The sequence below is a fragment of the Rhinatrema bivittatum genome, chromosome 16 (genome assembly GCF_901001135.1).
Source record: "Rhinatrema bivittatum chromosome 16, aRhiBiv1.1, whole genome shotgun sequence".
Taxonomy (NCBI): domain Eukaryota; kingdom Metazoa; phylum Chordata; class Amphibia; order Gymnophiona; family Rhinatrematidae; genus Rhinatrema; species Rhinatrema bivittatum.
Window position 1 is genome coordinate 12,692,123 of NC_042630.1, and position 23,141 is coordinate 12,715,263.

Here is a 23,141-nt window from a genome sequence, read left to right on the forward strand (position 1 = left end):
TTCTTCCGACGCTGGAACAAGAGCACAGATTTAAAGCAATGAGTTCCTACGATTCACTTTATAGGATTTGATTGTTAAAAAAAAGTGCCATGCACCCATCAAATATTTAAATATATGTTTAACATGCATTGAAGCGTAGTCAGGAGTTTTATAAAGTCTAAACTATGATAATGTGTTCATTTTCATACTTGGTATATAAGTAGATAATAATGTTCCGAATAGGAAAAACTAATAACACGTGTGCCATGAATACGTGAATTTTCATGGATCTGGAGGCTACCAGGTTTACCTTCTTACACTGGACCTCCCTCATCTCATACCTCACCTTGCCATTAAGTCATTTAGGAGAGTAATTTTCAAAAGCCATTTCCACAGATAAAATAGTACTTTACCTGCAGAAATGGGCTGGCAGAATATCGAGCTCCTGATAGGTGGATAAAAGTATATGCCTTAGGGCTTTTTTATGTGTGCATTTTTGCTGGCACTTTGAAGAGACATCCTTGTACGCAGGGTTTGGAGTGACATGCATCCTTTTGTATTTTGAAAAGTATGTGCAAATGAGATTTATTTTGTGTGTGCACATGGTTCAGGTGGAGTAATTTTCCCAGGGGAGAGGGTACCCGTACTTTCCCTTCAACAACTGGGGTAAAGTCTGCAGGTAAAGAGTAGCCGCAGCCTTTCCAACAATGCAGACAATTTACACTATCAGCCTTCTCTATCATCCCTAAAAGGCCTGTCAGAGGACCAGAATGAAAACAGCAAGCGCATATTCCAGGTACGAGGTAAAAAAAAAAAATGTTTCACGTTACCTTGATAAATGTTATTGCAAGCGTCCTGAAACCTGCAGACCAAGTGAACATCAGATGCAGCACCCTTTGGATCTCACACTATTCAATGAACAAATAAATATTTCTGGAGAAAATAAGAATTATTTTAGTTAAATCTTATCCCTTGAGGTCTGTGAAGACACTGTTTTTAAAGGAAAGTAGGGAGAAGCATGGGGAAGACAGGAAGGGGAATGACAGGTTGAAGACTACAGGTGAAGAATCAGGAATGCTGGCTTAACTAAAAAGTATTACAATCTAGAAATCCAAAGGGAGAAGTTTGTAATCTAATGCAGTGGTCCCCAACCCTGTCCTGGGGGCCCACCAGTCAGTCTGACAAATCACAAGAGGAATAATGTTTTCGATATTCATAAGAAGAACAAGTATATGATCCCACCAGATTAGGCGTAGTTTGGTGTTTATCCTTACAAACCAAGTAGAGAATGTGAAAATGTCACAGTTTTTAAATAATGTAGAGAATATTTATTGCATTATTATGTTATGAGATAAGCACTATAGTGGAACTGATGATGAAATCTCTATCTACAAAAATGTCAACTGTCCAACTTTAAGCCAAAGCCCAAATTGCTGGCCAATATAAGCAGGCATATATCAAGATAATGAAGCAGCTAAAATATTTTACAAAGGGAACAAAAAAGTGTATATTTGAATTGTACACAAATCCTTCAAAAACATTTATTATAAAATTTAATATGGAAGCAGGCCAGTGTAAAATTAATCTACAATTACTATATCAAGTGAATGAAATAGTTGTATACAGGGGCGGAATGGCCTATCGGGGGATTGGGCATCTTCTGGTGGGCCGATCGCTCCAGTCACATGATCTGCCATGCGCGGCCGTGACAGCGCCTCACTCGGCAGACCACGTGATGTGTCCTGGGCCGGCCTGGGCGGCGAATACCTGGACCGGTCTGACATCGTGATTCCGCCGCAGGTTGTATAGCCCTTGTGCTTAATCTTAATTCAATAATCAGAAACCAGCTGTGTGTCTGAATTAGAAACAGGCAATTATAAGCAAGTCAGTCAAATATCTGCCCTATGAAATTTTTAGATTATGTGATTCACAGGGAGATATTTTATTCTTTATTAGAGAAAGGTGAAAAGATTGGCAAAATCATTATGAATTTCTAGAAAAACTGAACAGCAGATCTGCTCTGGGAAATATGGTTGCTATGATGTGCCTGTTTTTTGCTAAGGTAAGTACCTCAAGTGAAAGGTAGCCAATGAAACGCTGATTTTTGAATTGTGAAATTCAGCCAACAAATGATAGGGGTATAAACCCATCATGAAAGTAGTTCATCTGCACAGCAGGATTCTATAGTGAATTTCCCTATTGCCAGTGAACATCAGCTGTAAGTGATACAATTCAAGTCATGTTGAATGCTGCAAAAAAAAGTGTTTAAGTACCTATTACAAAGTTTTACATTTTTATTGACGTATTTTCTCATTTTGAAGGGTTTTTTATTTTAATTTTATTTACTCACATCTAATATCTTATTGGTAAGCGATCTTTACTTTTTTGTTCACCATTTTATGAGAAAGAAAAAATTTCACATGGCTAATATTTGACTTTACCTCAGTTTAAATAAAATAAAACATTATGGATTATCTGCTGGGATTCAGTTACAAAGCAGCACAAATAGTTGCTCTGTTGGTATTCCAATGTCTCCAAAGTAGGGGAGAAATTGAGACCTCACACTAAGGGTTGGTGTCCCTTTTGAATTGTACAAACCATTCTGTCTTCATCCTGCCTTTACATGACTGACGGAGTAGAGAATGCAACTTGATGGAGAATATAAAAGATAAGAATTATTTAGAAGAGTTTTGTAAGTCTGAGTGTAATTCTCTGATATTTCTTTGTGTTACACCATTACCTACGGTACATACCTGAGATGGAGTGATTTGTTCATTGGAATTCGCTGTCTTGATTCCACGCAGATGTTCAAATCTGAGTGAACTTGTTGACTGCAGGAAGGCAGATGTACACAATGGGGGACATTCTGTTTTTAAAGCACTTCACAGCAGCTCCCTATATATCTAAAATAATTGTTATGTGTTTGTTTATTTCTTTGCAGTATCATCAGTCACGCAATGATTGAATTGCTGCTAGCTAATTTATTGGTCCTCTGAGCATTTCTAAAACACCATTCTTCAAAATATACCAATAGGCATTGTTAAAATATGTCACAGAGATTATTAGTATCATAAAATGTGTTGGATAGATATATGAAAACATAAAGCTGGAAGGAGGGTGTGTTTAAGGAAATTGTGACGGTAACTTTCATACAGCCACACGGGCGTACATGTACGCATGTATATCAGCTTCCGCCCAGAAATGTGACCATTTTATAACAGTTCCCTGTTAGTTAGCCTCCCTTTTACCGCTGACTCACCTATATTTTTTTTATTTTAATACTTACACACACATTTAAAAGTAACTTCACAGGACACCCATGTCCCGCCCATGCTCATCCAGACCATGCCCATGCCCCGCCCCTGCATACTGGGAGATACGCGTGTACTCTCACACTTTTTAAAATCCACGCAACGCATGCCGGCCTGAGACGTGCACACATCTCCTGTCTTTGGCAGGCCTAAGGCTTTCAAAATCGACCTTTAAGAGGTGGAGAACACTGGAACTTGTGATTATTGAAGAGGCATGCATACAATATTAGTGAAACAGAGACATATGTTAAATGAGGATAATTTCATTTCTGGTGCTATGATATTGATCCCATTTGATTTCTGGATGTTTCTTCATTTCTTCCCCCAACTAGGAATCATTTGTGCTAATCCCAGACTTTCTTGCATTCAATCTCCACCATCTCCACTGGAGCCTTTAGATCATTATTTTCTTCTGAAAATGTTTTTACCTTTTAGGTATGTGAATGTCTCTATCCCATCTCTCCTCTAGGGTGGACATATCACTTGCAACATTTTGGACTTCCTCAATTATACCTTCTTGGAAGTGCAACCTCCAGAACTGGACATAGTATTATACATGAAGTTTTGTAGTGGGTAGGAAAGTTGATGGTTATTTTGTCATAGAATGCACAACACACATATTTATAAGTATAGAAGTTATACTTATCAGTCTTAGCTTGCATAAAATAATATATACAATGATACTCCCCCTCATAGTTTCCAATGTGATTCAGATATATATCTTGGGAAAGACAGAAACACAGCGCTGGACAACAAGGAACAGTTCATCAAGCACTTCCTTAGCTACTGTAATGTCCAAGAAGCTTTTCCTCTGATCTGTTCTTTCTCTGATTTCAAACTTTGGCCTGGATTTATCAAAATGCTCTCCCCCATCCAACCAATAAAACACATTTCTTAGACCAAGTGCATCTGCTTAATAGCATATTCTTAAATTTTAGGACAGGAATTCTTTTTGTCATTGAATAACAAAATACTAAACTCCACATTAATGATCAGGCCTGTAATATGCCCAGGCAAGGGAAGGTATTTTGTGTCAAATTGTCATCCCCAGATTATAACTGAAGCATAATATTATCAGTACAGTATATTTATTATCAATTGAATGTCTGATTTAATAGAATATAAATTAATTAATTATGATTGTAATAATCTATATATTTTTTACCTTTATACTTTGGTGTTGCTTTTTGCTCACTGGACAACAGACACACACAACAATATGTGGGGCAGATTTTATAACTTGCGCGCGCAGCCTACATTTGTGCGTGCTACCCGGTGCGCACAAATGTACGTCCGATTTTATAACATGCACGCACAGCCGCGCGCATGTTATAAAATCTGAGGTTGGCGTGCGAAAGGGGGTGCACCCTTGTGCAACTTGTGCACACCGAACCCAGGGGAGCCCCAATGGCTTTCCTTGGAGGGAACTTTCCTTCCAAATCTGGCCCTTTATGCATTTCTTTAAATATATTACTAATTAAATGACATGATGAAAATATAGCTATTTTGATACTTGGTATTAGTGTAGATATTAATACTCTGAAAAGGAAAAATATATAAGAAGCCATGAATATGTGAATTCTCATGGATCTGGTGTATTTTCCTACTCACCCCAGGCCTCCCTCATCTTTCATGTCACCTTGCCATTAAACCATTCACAGCATGAGAGAGAGGAAAGAACAGAAGAGTGTCTACAGAGACAAATATGAAAATCATATAATAATAAATAACACTGCTGTAAAAGATAAGGATATTAAAAAAATAATATAACCAGGCACAAAATTTAATAAATTCATTACAAACAGTAAAATAAATTTGAATATAATTATATAAATTATATATAACAATCAAACATTACAAATAAAAATATAAATGCAAATAAATAATCTCAACATGATCAGGTTTTGGCAATATCTGCGCACAAATGTACCCCGCACGCACCGATTCAAAAATCTGCCCCTGTATCTATACCCCTACTCTCACTCAGTGTAATCTTATATGCATACCCTCCACTATTAACTACTTCCGCTGTTATTAGCAAGTTTATATATTCCCTGCTCCTTTGCTATTATTGTATTTATTTATTTATTTTTAATTTTTATATACCGAAATTCTTGTAAGGATACAAATCTATCCGGTTTACATAAAACTAGGATGCCAAAGGGCTTAAGGAAAGCCAAGGTTTACATGAAACAGTTTAAACAGAACGATTCCATAGAACAATGAGGAGGTAACTCTCTTTGGGTATTATAGAACAGACCCAGGGCTATGAATAAATTGACTTAAAACGATTAAAGAAAACAAACCGGTAACCGATCCAATGTAGCGGACAGCAGAAGAATGAAAGGATGGATCGGTTAAAATGGACTTTATTGAAACTTGCCCGACTCTGGCCGAGTTTCGCTCTGCCGAGCTGCCTCAGGGGCTTGTTGAACCAGAAACTTGGCTCTATATACTTTCGCTGCTTTTCAAGGATGAAGGAACATGAGTAAACACACTGCGAAAACAGCGTTTGTCAGAGCGGTATGTGACCGGGGTGCTAGTCCATTAAGAATCGCATCAACACTGCTCACACAAGTGACTTATGAATCACAAATGACAAGTCAGGATTCGGTGTGTTTACTCATGTTCCTTCATCCTTGAAAAGCAGCGAAAGTATATAGAGCCAAGTTTCTGGTTCAACAAGCCCCTGAGGCAGCTCGGCAGAGCGAAACTCGGCCAGAGTCGGGCAAGTTTCAATAAAGTCCATTTTAACCGATCCATCCTTTCATTCTTCTGCTGTCCCTTAAAACGATTAAGACATATACAATACAAAATAAATTAAATTAAAATTTAATTTTAATATTAGCAAGTTTACATATGCTCTGTTCCTTGTTAGTAGCAAGTTTATATACTCTCTGTTCCTTTCAATTTCTGTTGATCCCCCACTCCAAGTTTAATGCACCCTGTTCTGTGTACTACTTTTCAAGTTCCTTGTAAACCAATTTGATGTTCCCATGATTACCGGTATATAAAAGCTTTAAATAAATAAATAAATAAATAAATAAATAAATAAATAATAAAAGGCAACAATTCTTTTAGAAAGTGATGAAAAAGTGTGCTTTTGGATTGGATCCAAATTCATCAATAAATTTTGTGGCCCATATAAATTTTACTAAGGAACTCAATGTAAAATCAATCTACAATTCCTATAGCAAATTAGTTCATAGCTACTGTATTTCTTATTTGAATAATGAGAAACCAATATTCAGCAGTGTATCTGAATTAGATACAGACAATAATAGGTAAGTCAGTCAAATATATGCACATTGAACATTTTAGACTATGCGATACACAGGGACATAGGGCCTCATTTTCTAAAGTATTGCAGGCCTGCGATACTTTAGCTAATGAGGGGCGGGGGGCCGAAATGGGGGGCGGTCCTGCGCTAGCCGGCAGCGATCGCACCATCGCGGTGCGATCGCTGCCGGTTTCGCACCCAATAGCGCCACCATAGAAGGTGTAGCTATTGGGCACGAAATAGGACGCGAAAAGGCCCTTACCTTTTTGTCATCCACGTCATCTTCGCGGAGTCGGCCCCGGTGACGCCCCGACTCCTCCTCTTCCGGGGCCGACTCCGCCCCCATCTTGGTATCGCATGCGTGCGAAAACGTCGCACGCATGCGAAACGTCCCTTATCGCGTACGATCCGTCTGGTAAATGACCCCCATAGTTTGTTGACTATTAGAGAAAGGTGAAAAGCTTAGCAGGAATAATCATGAATTTCTAATGTGTGCAGCAAACCTGTTAAGCGAAATATGGTTGCTGTGAACATTATGGCTTTGCTGCATAGCATGCTAATTATAGTGTCTGAATGGTCTATCACTAAACTTTAATGGCTTGGCACCGAACTTTGGTACATGACATTGTGCTAGGAAGTACAATGGGCAGACAAGATGGGCCTCTAGGTCCTTATCAGGTTCGGTTCCTATGTTTCATTCCTGGATGAAGATAAGGAACTTCAAAGGAAAAGTTCACAATCTTCCTTCTATAGATTGTAGAGATGTGTCATGAATAGGGTTATATTTTAAACAAACCAAACATCAAAGTTAAAGTGACAAGTAAATTACCTAGCCAAGAAAAGTAGAATTGTGCATGGCCTTTACAATAATATAACAAAGACTAAAATAAATCATTGCTATGGATCAATTAAAGAAAAAGGAAAAATAAATATTATTTTAAGGGGTAAAGTCAAAGGAAACATTTGAAGGCAATCAACCTTTAAAAAGTTATAATACCATCTGCAAACAATAGTTGTTTTTCTACCTTGACATTAACTTACAAATGTACATAATCAAAGGTCAATATACAAAAGGTTCCCACTCTAATACAAGGTTGAGAAATCAAATATTTCATGACATCTGTCAATTTAATCTTCGATCATCAAAGTCCAATTTTTGCTTGTTTAATTTTTCTTTAAAGGTTTTTAAGTTACAGATAAAAAAGGTTCCAAAATAATTATCTTAAATGATTAAACCACATGAATGGAATTTATCCAGATACTAACTCAGGGGGTCATTTTCTATCCCTTTTCGCGTGCAATAGCTAAATAGGGGTAGAGTCGGGACAGCGTCGGGACCGGAAGAGAAGGGCGGATGCTGCGGAAACTTCGCTGGCAGTGATAAGGTAAGATCTTTTATCGCCGCCAGTAGCGCGCCCAATAGCACCACTTTTCACTGTGGCGCTATTGGATGTAAAAGCCAGCAGCGATAACACTGCGATGGTGCGATCACTGCCGGCTTTAGCAGGCCCGCCCCCCACCCCCACTTCGCCCCCCACCCCTCATTACTGCGGGATTCAATAATGTTTGCAACATTAGAAAATCCAGCCCTCAGTGTTTCAAAATCCCACAATCTGTGTCATGGGTTAGGGGAGGACTACATCAACTTGGCTTATCTGCCCAGAGCAAGTAGATAGGGAGGTGCCATTTTTAAAAGGATGTACACTTATGCAAGCACAGCATCTCACCCAATTACTCAGATAAACTGGCTGCGCACTATTTCAATTTAGTGCAAACTATAGAGTTAGTGTGCATTGTTTGAGTTGTAGTAGCACACACTGACTCAAATAGTGTAATGATTTTAGAAATAAAGGGGTACAAACAAGAGAAGCAGACATTGTAGTGTCTTGCTAGTACAAAAAAGAATGGAGATGGAGAAATCCTGGAGGTCATAGCTCACACTTTACTGACTTTTTATTATCTAACTTGAAGTTCATCATATGGAAATAAGAGTTTGAAAATCAAGCAAATAAAATATGTGTGAAGAATTTAGAAATAGCACACCAATTTTTTCCCCAAGACTTTCCTGCCCAGCAACTTCTGGAAGAGAAAAAGAGAAAAAAAAATTCATACAAAAAGTGTTGTGGAATGTCAATACAGTCCTTAGGGATTACTTATGCACAATTTTTTTCACTACAGTTTGTTCACTTCCAGGCAATAAAAAATGATAAAGAGCATGGGCTGGCAAGGTGAGCATGTTAGGGTTTTTCAGCTTGAAGGAGTGATAGAGGTCTTCACAATACTCTGCAAAATTGTTAGTAGATTTAAAACTCATGACTTTTACATTTTTTTCCTTTCAATGCACAATTAAAGAGTGAAATTTGTTGCTGGAGGATGAAGCAAAGGCTAATGGTATAGCTGAATAATGAAAACGTGTGGACAAGTTTCAGAAGGACAGGTCCATTCTTTGTTATGTAGACTTCTGGGAGTAAGGAGTGGATAGGGGTTCTCCATCTTAGGTTCGGCTGGGTATTTGCAAGTGACTTGAATTGGACACTGTAAGAAACTGGATGTTGGGTTTGATGAACCATTGGTTTGACCCTGCAAGACAATTTCAATATCTTTATTATTAATTGTTCTTTTGTTAATTTGTTATAAATTGTTGATATAACTCTGTTCGATGTAAAACGCCTCCCCAGGCGTCTGTTTGCGTTACAATGTGAACCGATGTGATATCCCTGATGAATGTCGGTCTATAAAAATTTTAAATAATTAAATAATTAAATAATAAATACTTTACATTATTGTATTTGCTTAAGGTCCTGAAAATGGAGTATCTTCCTCATGCTTGACTACTCACTGATCCAGCAAATGTCCATGATGAAATTTACCTGCTGGAAGTCTCACTTTATTGTTCAATTTTTTTAGTTTGCTATCAGCTGTCACGAAGAAGCAAGATTGCATTGTTTGATGGAAAGGAAGCAAGGAAAAAGGTGCAGTTCTCACGCTCTTGATAAAACAGTCAAGAAAAAGAGCAGGATTAGAAATATTTACGTGGGTGTGCTTGGCAAGCTTGGTTGATGTATAAAAGGTCTCATTACTTGAGAGCAGCACTTCAGGGTTGGCACAGGAGAATAAATATTGCACAGAGGAAGACTTGTACTGAACGAACCGAGTTCATAGTAGGTATGTGATGTCTATATAAGAAATAATAAACAAATCTAAGAAAGCTGCTGAATATCTGATGGCTATTCACAATAATCTGTCAGCCTTGCAGTTTAAAAATTGCCTGTGCTTTTTTCTGTAATTAAAAAAAAAACTAGAGTAATAATATTTGGGATTGGATAATTAGACGTTTTAGGTACTAAAGATTGTATTATCTTTTTATTTGCTTGAAACATCCTGATTAAAGTTAATAAATATCGTTGTCAGTTGTTTTCATCATTGCCATGAAAGCATGAAGATCTCAGCAGGTAGCAATGGTTTGACAGAGCTCAGGAGCTATTGAGAAAAAAAAAGGATGGTAGCACATCACTGGTGGTTGTAAATATTTAGGAGGTTGTGCATGGGAAAAACATGTTTATTGCAATTTTATTGATTTATTTTTCTTTGCACTTTAGCTTGCTATGTTTTTCTTTTTTTGTTTCATTTTGTTTTATCTAGGAATTTTAGCACAGCTACGTTTGCTTAGCACATGCTAACACAATTTAGCGCTCAGTAAAACTTTACCCCAATAAAACAAAATTAAAGTTGAGAGGGGGGGGGGAGAGTTGTCTTGTTTTGGATGGGAAATTAAAAAAAAAAAACTGAAACCTGGAATGTCCTTGCGATTTTCCTGTCATTGTAAAATGATACTCTGTGAAAATATCCTACCTGTTGATGAACAATGATTTTTAGGTTAAACATGTGATTACTTTAGAAAAGGAGACATTAATGACTGTGAGGTCAATAATATCCAAAAGCCATTCAGACGGATAACTGAAAAGTAATCCATCTATATGGCAACACCTGCATATTTAGAGAATTATCCGGATAAATTCTAGCCAGATCCTGCCAGAATTTAGTCGGATAAGTCGGGGGCATTTCTGGGATAAGCAGGAGGCGTTTTGGGGAGGAGCAGAGTTAGCCTCATAAGGTAACTGGCTAACACTGGATGTGCCGCTGATCTGTCCTAAAGTTAGCTGGATAAATATATATCCGTCTAACTTTAAGGTACCCAGGTATAAACAGCAGCGCAAAAGTGCTGCCAAATATACCCTACCAGTTAAGGTTATCTGGCTAACTAGCCAAGCCGCTTAATGGCTGAATATTGCCCCCTCTTGTTTAATATATATGTTCCGTTTATTGTAACGCCTCACCGCGATAGTTTTGTTTTATGTAAACCGACCTGATTTGATATTTGTATCGAGAATGTCGGTATATAAAAATGCTAAATAAATAAATATATGAGGTAAGAGAGCATGCAGAAGGAAGGAGGACAGGCATGGTAAGTGTGGGATTAACAAGGAAAGCTGATCTACTGACACTTATCATTTCTATAGTGCCACTCATTGCTTGACCTGTACATAGAGCTTCTGAAAATTAATTTCAAACAAAATGCTAATACATTGCGCATTGCAAGAGCATGCAAGCTATTAATGAAATTGTCAAATACATTTAAATCAATATTTGAAATAATGAATAAAAAAAAAATTTGAGGGGGCTATATGCTATTCACAGTTGAAATAAACTAAGGGCCGGATTTTAAAAAGGCCAGCGGCGTGCGTAAAGCCCCGGGACGCGTGTAAGTCCCGGGACTTGCAAAAAGAGGCGGGGACGGGGCGGGGAGTGGCGGGGCAAGGGTGGGGTCAGGTTCCCGGCAGAGCGGCCACATTTGCTGCTGTGCTGGGGGTCGCGTGCCGGCAGTTGGCCGGCACCCGCAACTTGCACCTGGGCAGTTAGAGTAGGGCTGGGGGGGGGGGGGGGGGGGGGAAGGTTAGAGGAAGGGTGGTCCGGAGGTGGGATGGGGGTCAGAGGCTCCCAGCACAGCAGCCATTTGCTGCTGTGCCGGGGATCGTGCGCTGGCAGTTGGGCCGGTGAGCGCTAACTAGTTCAGCCCCAGGGCTGAAATAAGTTTCACAACGAGAAAAACAAAAAAAGAAACAAAAAAAAGAAAAAAGAAAAAGGTAGGGGGGGAAGGGCGGGGGAGGTGGGAGAAGGGAAGGAAAGGTGGGGTGGGGGGGGTAGGGAAGCTCCCTCCGAGGCCGCTCCGATTTTGCACATGTACACTCCGATTTTGCACATGTACACTCTGATTTTGCACATGTACACTCCGATTTTGCACATGTACACTCTGATTTTGCAAATGTACACTCCGATTTTGCACATGTACACTCTGATTTTGCACATGTATACTCTGATTTTGCACATGTACACTCCGATTTTGCACATGTACACTCTGATTTTGCAAATGTACACTCCGATTTTGCACATGTATACTCTGATTTTGCACATGTACACTCCGATTTTGCACATGTACACTCCGATTCTGGAGTAGCCTGGGAGGGAATGGGGGAAGGCAGCATGGATCGGCGTGAGCAAGGTGCACAGTTGTGCACCCCCCCCCCCCCCCACTTGCACGTGCCAACCCCCCGATTTTATAACAAGTACCCCCTTGCGCGCGCCGACCCATGATTTTATAACTTGTGCGCACCTGCACACGCAAGTTATAACATCGGGTGTACGTGTGTGCGCGCGCCGGGTAGTGCTTGCACATGTACGCCCGCGCGCAACTTTTTAAAATCTACCCCTAGGAGTCTACCTTGATTTAAATATTTGTAAACTTGGTTAGATGTATTACAGCCTGGATGTTACAAAGTAGAGGGTTAATTTTAAAAGCCCTATGTGCGCCAATGCCAGGTTAATTATGCACGTCTCTCAGGTTGGTGCGTGCCGTGAGGATTTTAAAGAGCCACCCCCCCCTCCCCCCCTCGGGTACGTGCACAAATCAAAATGTTCCAAAAAGGGGCAGGACATGGGCATGGACAGGGAGGGGTTTGGGTGTGTCGGGGAAGACCCAAGTGATGTATGTGCAAATATTTACGTGCACAAGCGTGCACTAACGGTCCCTACTGTACAACTTTACTTCTGCTATGTTGGCGTATTAAGTAAAAGAGTAAAAAAAATCTGGGCTACTCGGTAAGGAGTAGATTTTAAGAGGTATGCGTGGGCGTACATGCGCGCGCGCGCTACCCGGTGTGTACATGTGCGAAATCAGAGTGGCCTCGGAGGGAGCTTCCCTACCCCCCCCCACCCCACCTTCCCTTCCCTTCTCCTACCTCCCTCGCCCTTTCCCCCCTACCTTTTTCTTTTTTTTTTTTTCTCGTTGTAAAACTTACTTCGGCCCTGGGGCTGAACTAATTAGCGCGCGCCGGCCAACTGCCGGCGCGCGATCCCTGGCACAGCAGCAAATGGCTGCCGTGCCGGGAGCCTCTGACCCTGCCCTGCCCCCGGACCGCCCCTTTTTTGCAAGCCCCAGGACTTACACGAGTTCCGGGCTTTATGTGCGTTGCCGGGCCTTTTGAAAACAGGACCGCTCGTAACCTTTTGAAAATCCAGCCCTAAGGTTTTAAGGGTTGAGTCTAACAAGGGAGAAGGAAGCCTTTAAAACTAGGAGGGTTAGGAAGTCCCATTCCTACACTGGGCGAAATGGGAATGAACTCGAAAATGGGTAAGTACCCTCGGCTCCTTATAAAAATCTACACATTTATTCGGTAGATGTGGCATTTGCGAGTGTCTATATAAAAACTGAGTGCACATGTACCCGCGTACAGCCGATTTTATAACATATGCGCATATATGTTTGTATATTATAAAATGGCCATGTCTATTGGCGCGAGCCAGCATATACGCATACATGTGTGCCTGCACGGCTGTTGCAATGTTACCGTCCCCGTTTATAAATACGTTGTTTTGATTTAATATAAGCTTATTATCTTTGGATTGTCCGTTCAGGTAATGATTCACTAAGGCCTTGTCTCCCATTCTGTGTCCATGGGAGAAGGCCTAGGTGAATCAAGCCCTTGATGGTTTTTCTTTTTTGAAATGTTGAGGTGTTTGAGATGTAAGAAACAATGCTCAACCACATTTCTGCTTGAATCATCAGCATCCCAAGGCGCCAACATGATGAGAAAAGCAACAGAAGTTGTGATGTTACTTGTCATGATTTTCTCTGCTGGAAAAGGTAAAAAGTAGCTAGAATTTAAAATCTTTAAAGTAGAAAATTTTAAAATTGATTTCTACTATACCAAACTCATGGGTGTGCATACGTTTTAAGGCAAGAACAATATAACAGAATTACTCCTATCCGACATATCTTCCCTATTCCCTTGAACTTGTTAGACTTATCCATTCATTGTAATTTGCCTTGAGGCCTTTTTGTGTGTGTGGAGCTGAATATCAAATGCTTGGAATTAAATAAATAATTTAATGGTTGGGGAGTTTCCCCTCCTCTACATCCCAACAATCTTTATCCTGGGGGGGGGGGGGTTTCATCCCTTGCCACTTCCTCCCAAGTTCTCTTTGGGGCCCTGAAAATCTCTGGGGCAGAGGACTTCAAATTTGGCAAGCTGGGTTACTCCACGTAACCCAGCTTGGAAGACGATTTCATGTAATGGTCAGGCCTCAGTGAGTGGATGATCAGGAAATCTATGCATGATGCAAGTCTATGTGCACACATTTTGAAAACGCATGCACAAAGTTGTCTCTTCTGACTTCCCCTTCCCTATAATACCTCTTTATTTTACACCTAGCAATTTGGAGTGAAGATAGGCCACTATATTTTACCACATGGGTGACAGGGATAACAATTTTCCACCTAGGGAACCTAGCCAGATAACTCCCTACTTACCTAGTTAAATATCTTTGAAAATTGTTTTCTGCAATCCCGAAAAATACAATGGGACATTTGCCTTGAGGACTAAATAAGAATTAACTAAATATCCTGCAGTGTTTTAGGTAGTTTACACATATTTTTGCTTGCGTAGTTTTTTTTTCCTTTATTCCTTCCCTCCTCTCCTCACCCTTACCTTTGCTGAATTTATATGTAAAACCATCTTTGGTCTAAAAGGCTGTGCTGTCTGAGCACTCCACTGACACACTGACTTGCGAACGTTTGGCCTACTCTGTCCCAGTTTTGTCATTTCCTTAATTCTGACTCATAGCCCCATAATAGTGGCTTTAAATCATTGTTCTTAGCAATAGCGTGCCTGAGTTTTCTGAGGAACTTGGTGGTGATTAGGAAAGCAATTTCTGAAGCAAAGGAAACATGCAAACTGGAAATTTGTTAATGAGATGATCTAGCTCTTTCTTACTTTAACCTGCATATTATGGTTCGGAACCTTCATTTTCTACTGGATGTCTTCGAACAGAAACATAAACTCGAATGTGGTTGTTGTGAGGTACAAAGTAGTCTCTTGAAGAAAAATGTTTTTTTTTCTCGGTCTAACGTTTCTTTGCTCATCTCAATATTTCCAGCTGCAGAACAAAGCACATCATGTACAAATGGATGGAGTTGCTTCTTTTCGTCTTATTACAAGTATATCGCCACACCACTCCCCTGGATAGAGGCTGAGGTGAGACAGAGTTATGGGCAAGGACTGAGCATTGGTACACCTCTGTTCTGATCTATAGATTGCGTGCTACTCAGAAACCTGCCGATTTCTCTCTTTCATACACACATATATATATTCTTTCTCTCTCTGTCTCTCCCTCCATCTCTCATTATCTATTCTTCTTCATCTTCAACCTTTTCTCATCTCTCCATGTACCCTGCATGCTTTGACATCTTGTTTCTCCACCCAGCTACTTATATATTTCCAGTCTCTTTCCTACCCTCTTCTTGGATCTTTTCCTTCTCTCCTTTCCTCTCTAACATCCCCTGGTACATCTCTCATCTACTGCCCTCCATCACAACCCCTTGTCTGACTCTCTCTCTCTTCCCTATACCTTTCAGTTGTGATGTGATCTGCCCTTTTGGATCTGCACAGTCATTTGTGATGGCACAGGTGATGTCATGAGTGTCAGGCATAACCAGCAACTGTTGCCATTGGGCAGTGACTCAGAATTTGCTGAATTTTTCCAGGATTGTTTTAAATCCACAATAAATATACTGCTGTGACAGATAATCCAAGGAGTAGGGGAGAATGAGGGGTTCAGGCTGCCCATGCAATGTTGAGGAATGCAGGGTTGGGATTGAGGGGGCACCTGCCCATTAATCTGGCCACCGTCAGAGCTAGGCGAGTTTTCCTGCTGTAGCCCTGTCACTTTAGATTGGTTAGCACAGGGGAACCTGATTTTCCAGTCAGGGCTTATTTCACCATTGCCCCTTTTCTGCCTTGACTGTGGCCATGACAATTGCAGATCATGGTCTGCACATCATTAGTTAGTATATAGGATACTAGAGTCTGATGTAATGCAGGCATTAAAACTGGCAGAAAATTTGCATTACTGTGCTGGTTTATTTATTTAGGCCACTATGAATGTGGAAATAAATAAATAAATAGAGACTATGATGTGTAAACCACCCCTGCCAGTATGGACATCATACATAGACACACACACACGTGCACACATTACCTCTGCTGCATCATTTAACTGCTCATGTGCAATCAAGAAGGCCTTTGCATATTTCTGAATAGAAAGCAGAGTGACCATTTTACGTAGTAGGAAAATTATCATTCAACTTTCCGGGAAGAAATCTTTTTTTGAAATAGTAATTTTATATGCAAGTAAATCAAATACGGAAATCTTTGTATGAGATTAGGGTCACTACCAGTTTCATTGTTTGCATTGATTGGCTGCGCTAGAGCCACTATGAACGGGGGATGGGGGGATCTTGGACAATCTTAGGAGCTGAGGACTAGCAAGCAGCAGGACAGGGTGAATGGAGGATGGGAAGGAGTGGTGGCCAGCCCTAGGAAGAGGAAGGCAGCAGCTGCCTGGGGTGAAGTGGAGACGAGGTGTTGATCCTAGAATGGAAAGTAGACAAGTCTGTGTTCTCTGATCGTTCATGCCGGAAGGCTATGAAGCGCATCATTCATGTATCCTAACAAAATATTCTTTTGTTTTCACACAGCTTTATTGCCAGAGACAGATTCCAGGGGGTCATCTGGCCTCTTTGCACTCTGTGGAAGAAAATGACTTTATTTTGAATCTGTGTAACCGTAATATTATTTGGATCGGTGCTAGTGATTCTTACAAGGTAATTAATGCCAGAGGGTGATATTTCCTTTAGCCAGGACTATGGGATAAAGATAGAGCAAGAAGAACAGGACTTTCTTAACAGGTACATAACCCCATGATTACCTCAACTCTTTGAAAGAAAGGCCTAAGACTATTCGTTTCCACCTTCTGCTGCAATCCTGCTGAATTGTGGCTCATAATGAAATTGCAGTAGACAATTTCCAGGCGCCCTCTCCCTCCCCAGCGCCGGCGTGAAAGACAGAGAGGAGGAAGGGTGCAGGAAGCTCCTCAGATTTACAAGGGATCTTCAAGGGGAAATCTTGCAGCAGTTTCTGCCCTGTTGCCCAGGCGTGCAGCTTCAGATTGAGTCCCCTGCATTGCTGCTATGCCTCTAGCACTCAGTAGCAATAAGCACAGTCCCTAATTTCCTGAAGCTGCCCAAGAATAAATTCTGCTGCAAGAGTTAGAACATTATGGAGTTTACTTGCATGCCTTGGATTAATTTTGTATATTAAAGAATGTGCATTCGTTTTGCATAACAAAGCACTTTTTCAGACTTGCTTTGTGCCTGTACAATTTATTGTGTTCTTTTGGGAATTTTATGGGTTAGGGGATCTCAGGTATCAATGTGGTGGGTGGGGGAGAGGAAGAGGAGATCTCAAGGATGGGGAGAAGAGAGAGAGAGAGAAGGAGGATCCAGAGAGAGAGAAGGAGGAGGGGGTCATGGGATAGGAAGATCACGGATGGAGGAGATTGTATATAAAGAATGGAGAATGTGAAGAAGAGGGGAGGGAGATTTTTGGAGCGTCTGAAGGAAAGTGAAGGTGTTTTAGGGATCTTGGAGAGATTCGGAGAGGGAAGAGGGAGTTGTTCTTCCCACAATTCCAACCCTCCCACCTTTCCCACCCTGGTCCTTGTCTCCTTTCTCTCTCTCCTCCACAGCCCTCCATCTCTCACTTCCTCTCCCCTACCACTCTCCATCCTCTTTCTCTCCCTTCTTCTTCCCATTTCAGACTTCTCTCTCACACCCCAAAGTGCCAATACACACACACACACACACACACAATACCCCACTTTCACACACACACACACCATCACTCAGTCCCTCTTTCACACCTCCCAACATCCATCCTCCAGCCCTTTTTTAGCCACTGATCCACCTCCCCTCTAAAATGTCAATTGAGTTGACAGGAAGAGAAGGTGAGTAGCAGCAGCTTGGGCCACTGCCTTCTCCTCTGATACCTGAGGACCAAATACTGTTATGAACCACTTGGGACAAGCAGCAGCCAGGCCCCAGGCAGCAAGGAGGAGGAAGATAAGATCTGAGGTTCTGCTGCTTGCTCCCTTTACTGCTGGGCTCGTCCACATAGGGGGAGGGGAAAAGAGTTGCAAATAGGACTCCATCCAGGCACCATCACCTCCCTGACTGGGCCTGGCCTTTGATATCCCAAGATGATTGCAAGGGAACCACCTAATTATACAGCAAGGGATCAAATGGATCAAACGAAGGGGGTAAAAAACAGAGACACAATTAGATTATAATTCTTATCCACATTAGTGAGGAACAGGTCACAAAAATGATTAATATGGCAATCAATTGTGTACCCATTTTTTTAAATTTCATTTTCCAGGATCGATCATTTCTTTGGACTGATGGCTCGTCTTTAGATTTTGTAAACTGGAGTTCTGGGGAACCAAATAACTTCCAGGGTGTTCGGGAGGCCTGTGCCACCTTTAACCAGTTCCGTAAGTAAATAATTCAATTTTTAAACGATGCATTGTGAAATGAAATAGATGCAGTACCTGCTCGATAGTGTAAGATTTGATTTTCCGATCGAGATGAGCCAGAGTTGCATTGCCGCACTTTTGGTTTATATTTTGTTCTGCTTTAGGAATTGACTTTGGTTTTGCAGGAGTTTCCAAGATCAGATGTTAAGACTGGTGTGTGTCCAATATGCTTGAATTTGTTTTGCTATAAATTAGTTTTGAGGTTAATTTTCAAACTGCTTACCTTCTTGGTGGAATATCTAACAGGTTCATTTTCCCAATGGAATCTGCCACAAATCTCCATGGGAAAGTGCATGGCTAATTTCATTTCTATAATTGCTAAACGGACTTAAATTTGCACCCCCTGTTAGTATGGCCGAAATGGGGCTGGAAAATGGCATGTGAAGATCAAAAACACCAATGCACATGTTATTTTTCTGAATCCACCCAGAACAGATCCTAAGCAATGCCCCCACCTATCTGGATAAAAGTACACATTCTGTATAACTCCACATGTATTTTTATCCAGCTTGAGGGAAGGTAATTTTCCAAGAATCAGTTTACCTGGATAAATAGCTTTGAAAGTTGTCTTTCTATTAGAACACCTCCTGCTTCTAAATGCTATTTGATTCTTTTTTATACAGCTAACGGTGCCTGGAATGATTTCAAATGTCCAGAAAAGCTTCCTTTTGTCTGCAAAGTCAGTAGCACTTCCTGTCTAACAAATCAAATGATCGGTTAAGTTGATTCCAGTGATTCAGCATGGAAAGACCATGGTGATGTCCAGCAAAAGAGATTTGTATTAAATGATAATCCAAACCTTTGATGCTTGGCTTTGTATAGAACAGAGAGACCCTTGGTGACCTGAGATTCGGACCATAAAGTATGAAGAAATGTATTCTAGGCTATTAAACCTCAGCCAAAAATACTCTTTCTAAGAATTTGAAAACAGCACTTCCTCTGCACTCTATGATATAAGATGTCTTTGCTGTATCTTAGAAGAAAACTGTTTTATAGGTAATATTTCTGCTAGCCCTTTAAGCTCATTAAATACCTTATGTTATCTGCAATTGATGGTTTCAGTGTATTTTTTTAAGAACGCATCATGATGCATGGGAATTTAATTTGGCAAATTATTTTCCAAGCAATATGTCAGCATTTGAGTTCAACTGGTGCAAATCTACTGTCTGTCTGAAAAATTATTTGGATGATAGATCAGCAGGTGTGCCTCTCTCAGGTGAACCAGGACACTCTTATCTACCAATAACTGCTTTGTTTCGGAGATTTAAAGAAATGCTCAGAACTGTAAAGGGAAGAGCATCCTCCATCATGCCCTATCCTGGATGTGCAAATCTCAGTAATTTTTCTTTTCAGAATATAGAAAGATAAAGTGATATTATGAGAAACAATCTATCTTTCAAGGGAGCCCTGGAAATGTATGGTGAGATAAAACTGGTTGCAACAGTTCACATAAAGCCTGTTTACCACAGGCTTTCCTCTATTTCTTTGTAGGTAAAGGTATTGATGAATTAAGGCTATACTGTTGCATATAGTAGAAGAAGAGGACCTTGAGTTTCTGTTCCAGGATATCTGTAGAATAACAGCCCAATGCTGGTTTTAGAGACAAAGGCTCTTTATACCTCTGCTAATCCCTTAAGATATCCATGTCAGGATCTGAAGGGATGGGTATCCTTGTGCCAGTCTCCTTTGGCAAAATGTGACTCACCAAGTTCTGAAGGAGAAAATGTAAATGTGGAGCATAATTTTCTAACAACCTACATAACTTCAATGTTGCCAAAATGCATAAATAATGACAATTTTCAAAGCAAATGTATGCTCATAGGTTCACTTTGAAAATTGACCCTAGGTACATGCATAAATCAACCCACACAGAATAACAACAGCTGCTTACAGGGCACTGCCTTTGCATCTTCATTTACAATCATACTCATGCATTACAACTCCACCCCGACTCCATTCTTAGAAGATCCATCTTCCCTATGCTATACGTACATATGCACAAAACCAGATTATGCCTGTACTTTTTAATGTGCATGATTCCATGTGATTTTATAACAAGCGATTGGCATGCATAAGATACTGAAAACATGTAGGACTCTGAAAATGTTTTATTGACCTATTCTCTTGGGTCTATTATTGACGCTTATTTTGTTTCTCATTTTGTGTCTATGAAGAAATTGCTTAGTAAATACATCCTCTGCCTTTTCAGGGATCAATTTGTAAGGGCTGTGACTTCAGCTCTATGCTTTAATAAGGCAAGCTTGCTTTCATTTTAGAAGAGCTATGTAATATCTCTCAGTACATTTCTCAATTGGAATTGTCAAAAAATTCACACATGGGTACAACCCCTTGGATGTATAGATAGCTAAATATACCCCCCCCCCCCCCCACCACACACACACACACACAAACATATTAACCATGAACTCAGATTGAATAAGGTTAATCCAAAATTGCAGTCTTTCTTTTGTGGTGCAAGTTGACTTGAAATTATTTATTTTTTACAATTTCTTGAGGTTTTTTCCTCTTATTTTTTAGCATCTTCTAACTCTCTTAGCCCAGTTGTTATCACTGTAAGTCCTTTGCCAGGGGGCGCTTCCAGACACCACGGCTCCCTCCAGAATTGTGCAGACCTGGACCTACATTTCAGCCATGAGTTACTGTCATTTGGCAACTGATGGGAATCTCTCTGCCTGCAGGTGTTGTGAACTTTACCCCTTAGCATCTCCAGGACCTCTTGACCTGTATCAGTTTTCTTATTTCCCAATCCATTCTTTAGCAGGACCAAATTTATAGAAAGATTTCTTCATTAATAAAATGTGATATTTCAGATCTGGAAATCAGGAAAAGCCCTGAAAAGAAAGAGAGAATATGCATAAATAGTGAAACCACACGATGCTTTATAGTAATCATGGTAAACAAAATTAAATGCTATGTGGTGTTATTAGCAGCATAAAACATTTTGTAGATATTACCTTCACAGGGTGCAGCATGATCAGATCCTTGAATTCTAAAATGGCTGACAGGCAATGGTTTTTTTCTGAATCAAGAGCAGTTATAATAATTAGTTTTAATTTGAAGATCAAACAGAATGAAGAAATAATGAGTGGAAACCAAACTACAGTCAACATTTTCATGCTCCTGGAATTCCCCAGGCCATAGCAACTGCACACCCTACTCTTTGTTGTGGGCTTAAATTTATATATATATATATATATATATATTTGTCTGTCTATCTATCTATATATCTATATATAGAGAGAGAGAGACAAAAAAGAGCATATATATATATATATATATATATTTGTCTGTCTATCTATCTATATATCTATATATAGAGAGAGAGACAAAAAAGAGCATATATATATATATATATATATATATATATATATATATAATATATGGAAAAGAGCACTAATGTGAATAATGTAATGTCAAATAAAATCAAATCTTTATTAACATAATTTAAAACAGATAAAATAAATGAGCACCTATTCACTTAGGGGTAGATTTTCAAACCAGAGAGAATCTGCCCCTGCGTGTGCCGAGCCTATTTTGCATAGGCTCGGCGGTGCCTGCAAGCCCCGGAATGCTTGGGATTTAAAGTCCTGGGGCTTTAAAAAATGGGCAGGCCAGGGGCGGGGCCAGGGCGGCAGTTCAGGGGTGGGGCCGAATCCTTCAGCACAGTGACCTTTGCCGGGGGATGGCGAGCCGGCGCTCGCAAGTTACGCCTGCCAGAGACAGGCATAACTCAATGAGATAAGGTGGGGGGTATTTAGATAGGGCTGGGGGGTGGGTTAGATAGGGGAAGGGAGGGAAAGGTGGTGGGGGGGGGTGGAAAAAAGTTCCCTCCAAGGCAGCTCTGATTTCGGAGCAGCCTTGGAGGGAACGGGGAAAGCCATCGGGGTTCCCCTCGGGTTTGGCGCGTGCAAGGTGCACATGTGTGCACCCCCTTGCTTGCGCTGAGCCTGGATTTTATAATATGCGCATGGCGTAGATTTTAAGATCTGGCCCTATAAGTACTAGGGATGTGAATCGTTTTCCATATCGTCTTAACGATAGAAATCGTGTGGCAGGGCAAGAAAATCGTCTTAGGCACGATTTTTTAGTTAAAAAATCGTTAAAAATCGTTTTTTCCGATTAGTGCGCACTAACGGGAGTTAGTGCGCACTAACTGGGAGTTAGTGCGCACTAACTGAAAATGATACAATTTGACACTTTTCAGGTCAGTTAAGGTCAGTTTAGGAATGAATATGTATTCCTATTGGCTGCCCTCTTATTTATTCATGTTACCAAGTTTCCTACTGACAGTATATGGGGGATGGGAAATGGAAACAGTTGGTAGCTTGACAAAACAAGTAATGTGATCAGTCAATGTGACTAGAACTTGTGCCCTAACCCTGATACCAGGGGTATTGTGATCTTCCTGCACACAGTGCCCTATCCCTATTAATACCAGGAGTGTTGTGATCTTCCTGCACACAGTGCCCTATCCCTAATACCAGGGGTGTTGTGATCTTCCTGCACACAGTGCCCTATTCCTGATACTGGGGGTGTTGTGATCTTCCTGCACACAGTGCCCT

The 23,141-nt window shown here is 40.5% G+C and overlaps 1 protein-coding gene across 1 annotated transcript; it reads left to right on the top strand.

Moving 5' to 3' along the window:
- Positions 1-9,614: 9,614 nt before the first annotated feature.
- LOC115078753 (lectin-like) lies at positions 9,615-19,607 on the top strand. The gene is made up of 6 exons (XM_029581767.1): positions 9,615-9,735; positions 13,694-13,771; positions 15,064-15,161; positions 16,664-16,789; positions 18,402-18,516; positions 19,182-19,607. Exons 1-6 carry the CDS (start codon positions 9,630-9,632, stop codon positions 19,277-19,279), a joined length of 621 nt encoding a protein of 206 aa, XP_029437627.1. The 5' UTR covers positions 9,615-9,629; the 3' UTR covers positions 19,280-19,607.
- The last annotated feature ends 3,534 nt before the right edge of the window (positions 19,608-23,141 follow it).

Excerpts from the sequence above, each read along its gene's own strand:
- LOC115078753 (XM_029581767.1), top strand. The coding sequence starts at position 9,630 with ATGTATAAAAGGTCTCATTACTTGAGAGCAGCACTTCAGGGTTGGCAC. Across the intron at positions 9,736-13,693 it reads ACGAACCGAGTTCATAGTAG|CATCCCAAGGCGCCAACATG; the intron begins GTATGTGATGTC and ends TTGAATCATCAG. Across the intron at positions 18,517-19,181 it reads TGCCACCTTTAACCAGTTCC|CTAACGGTGCCTGGAATGAT; the intron begins GTAAGTAAATAA and ends TTTTTTATACAG.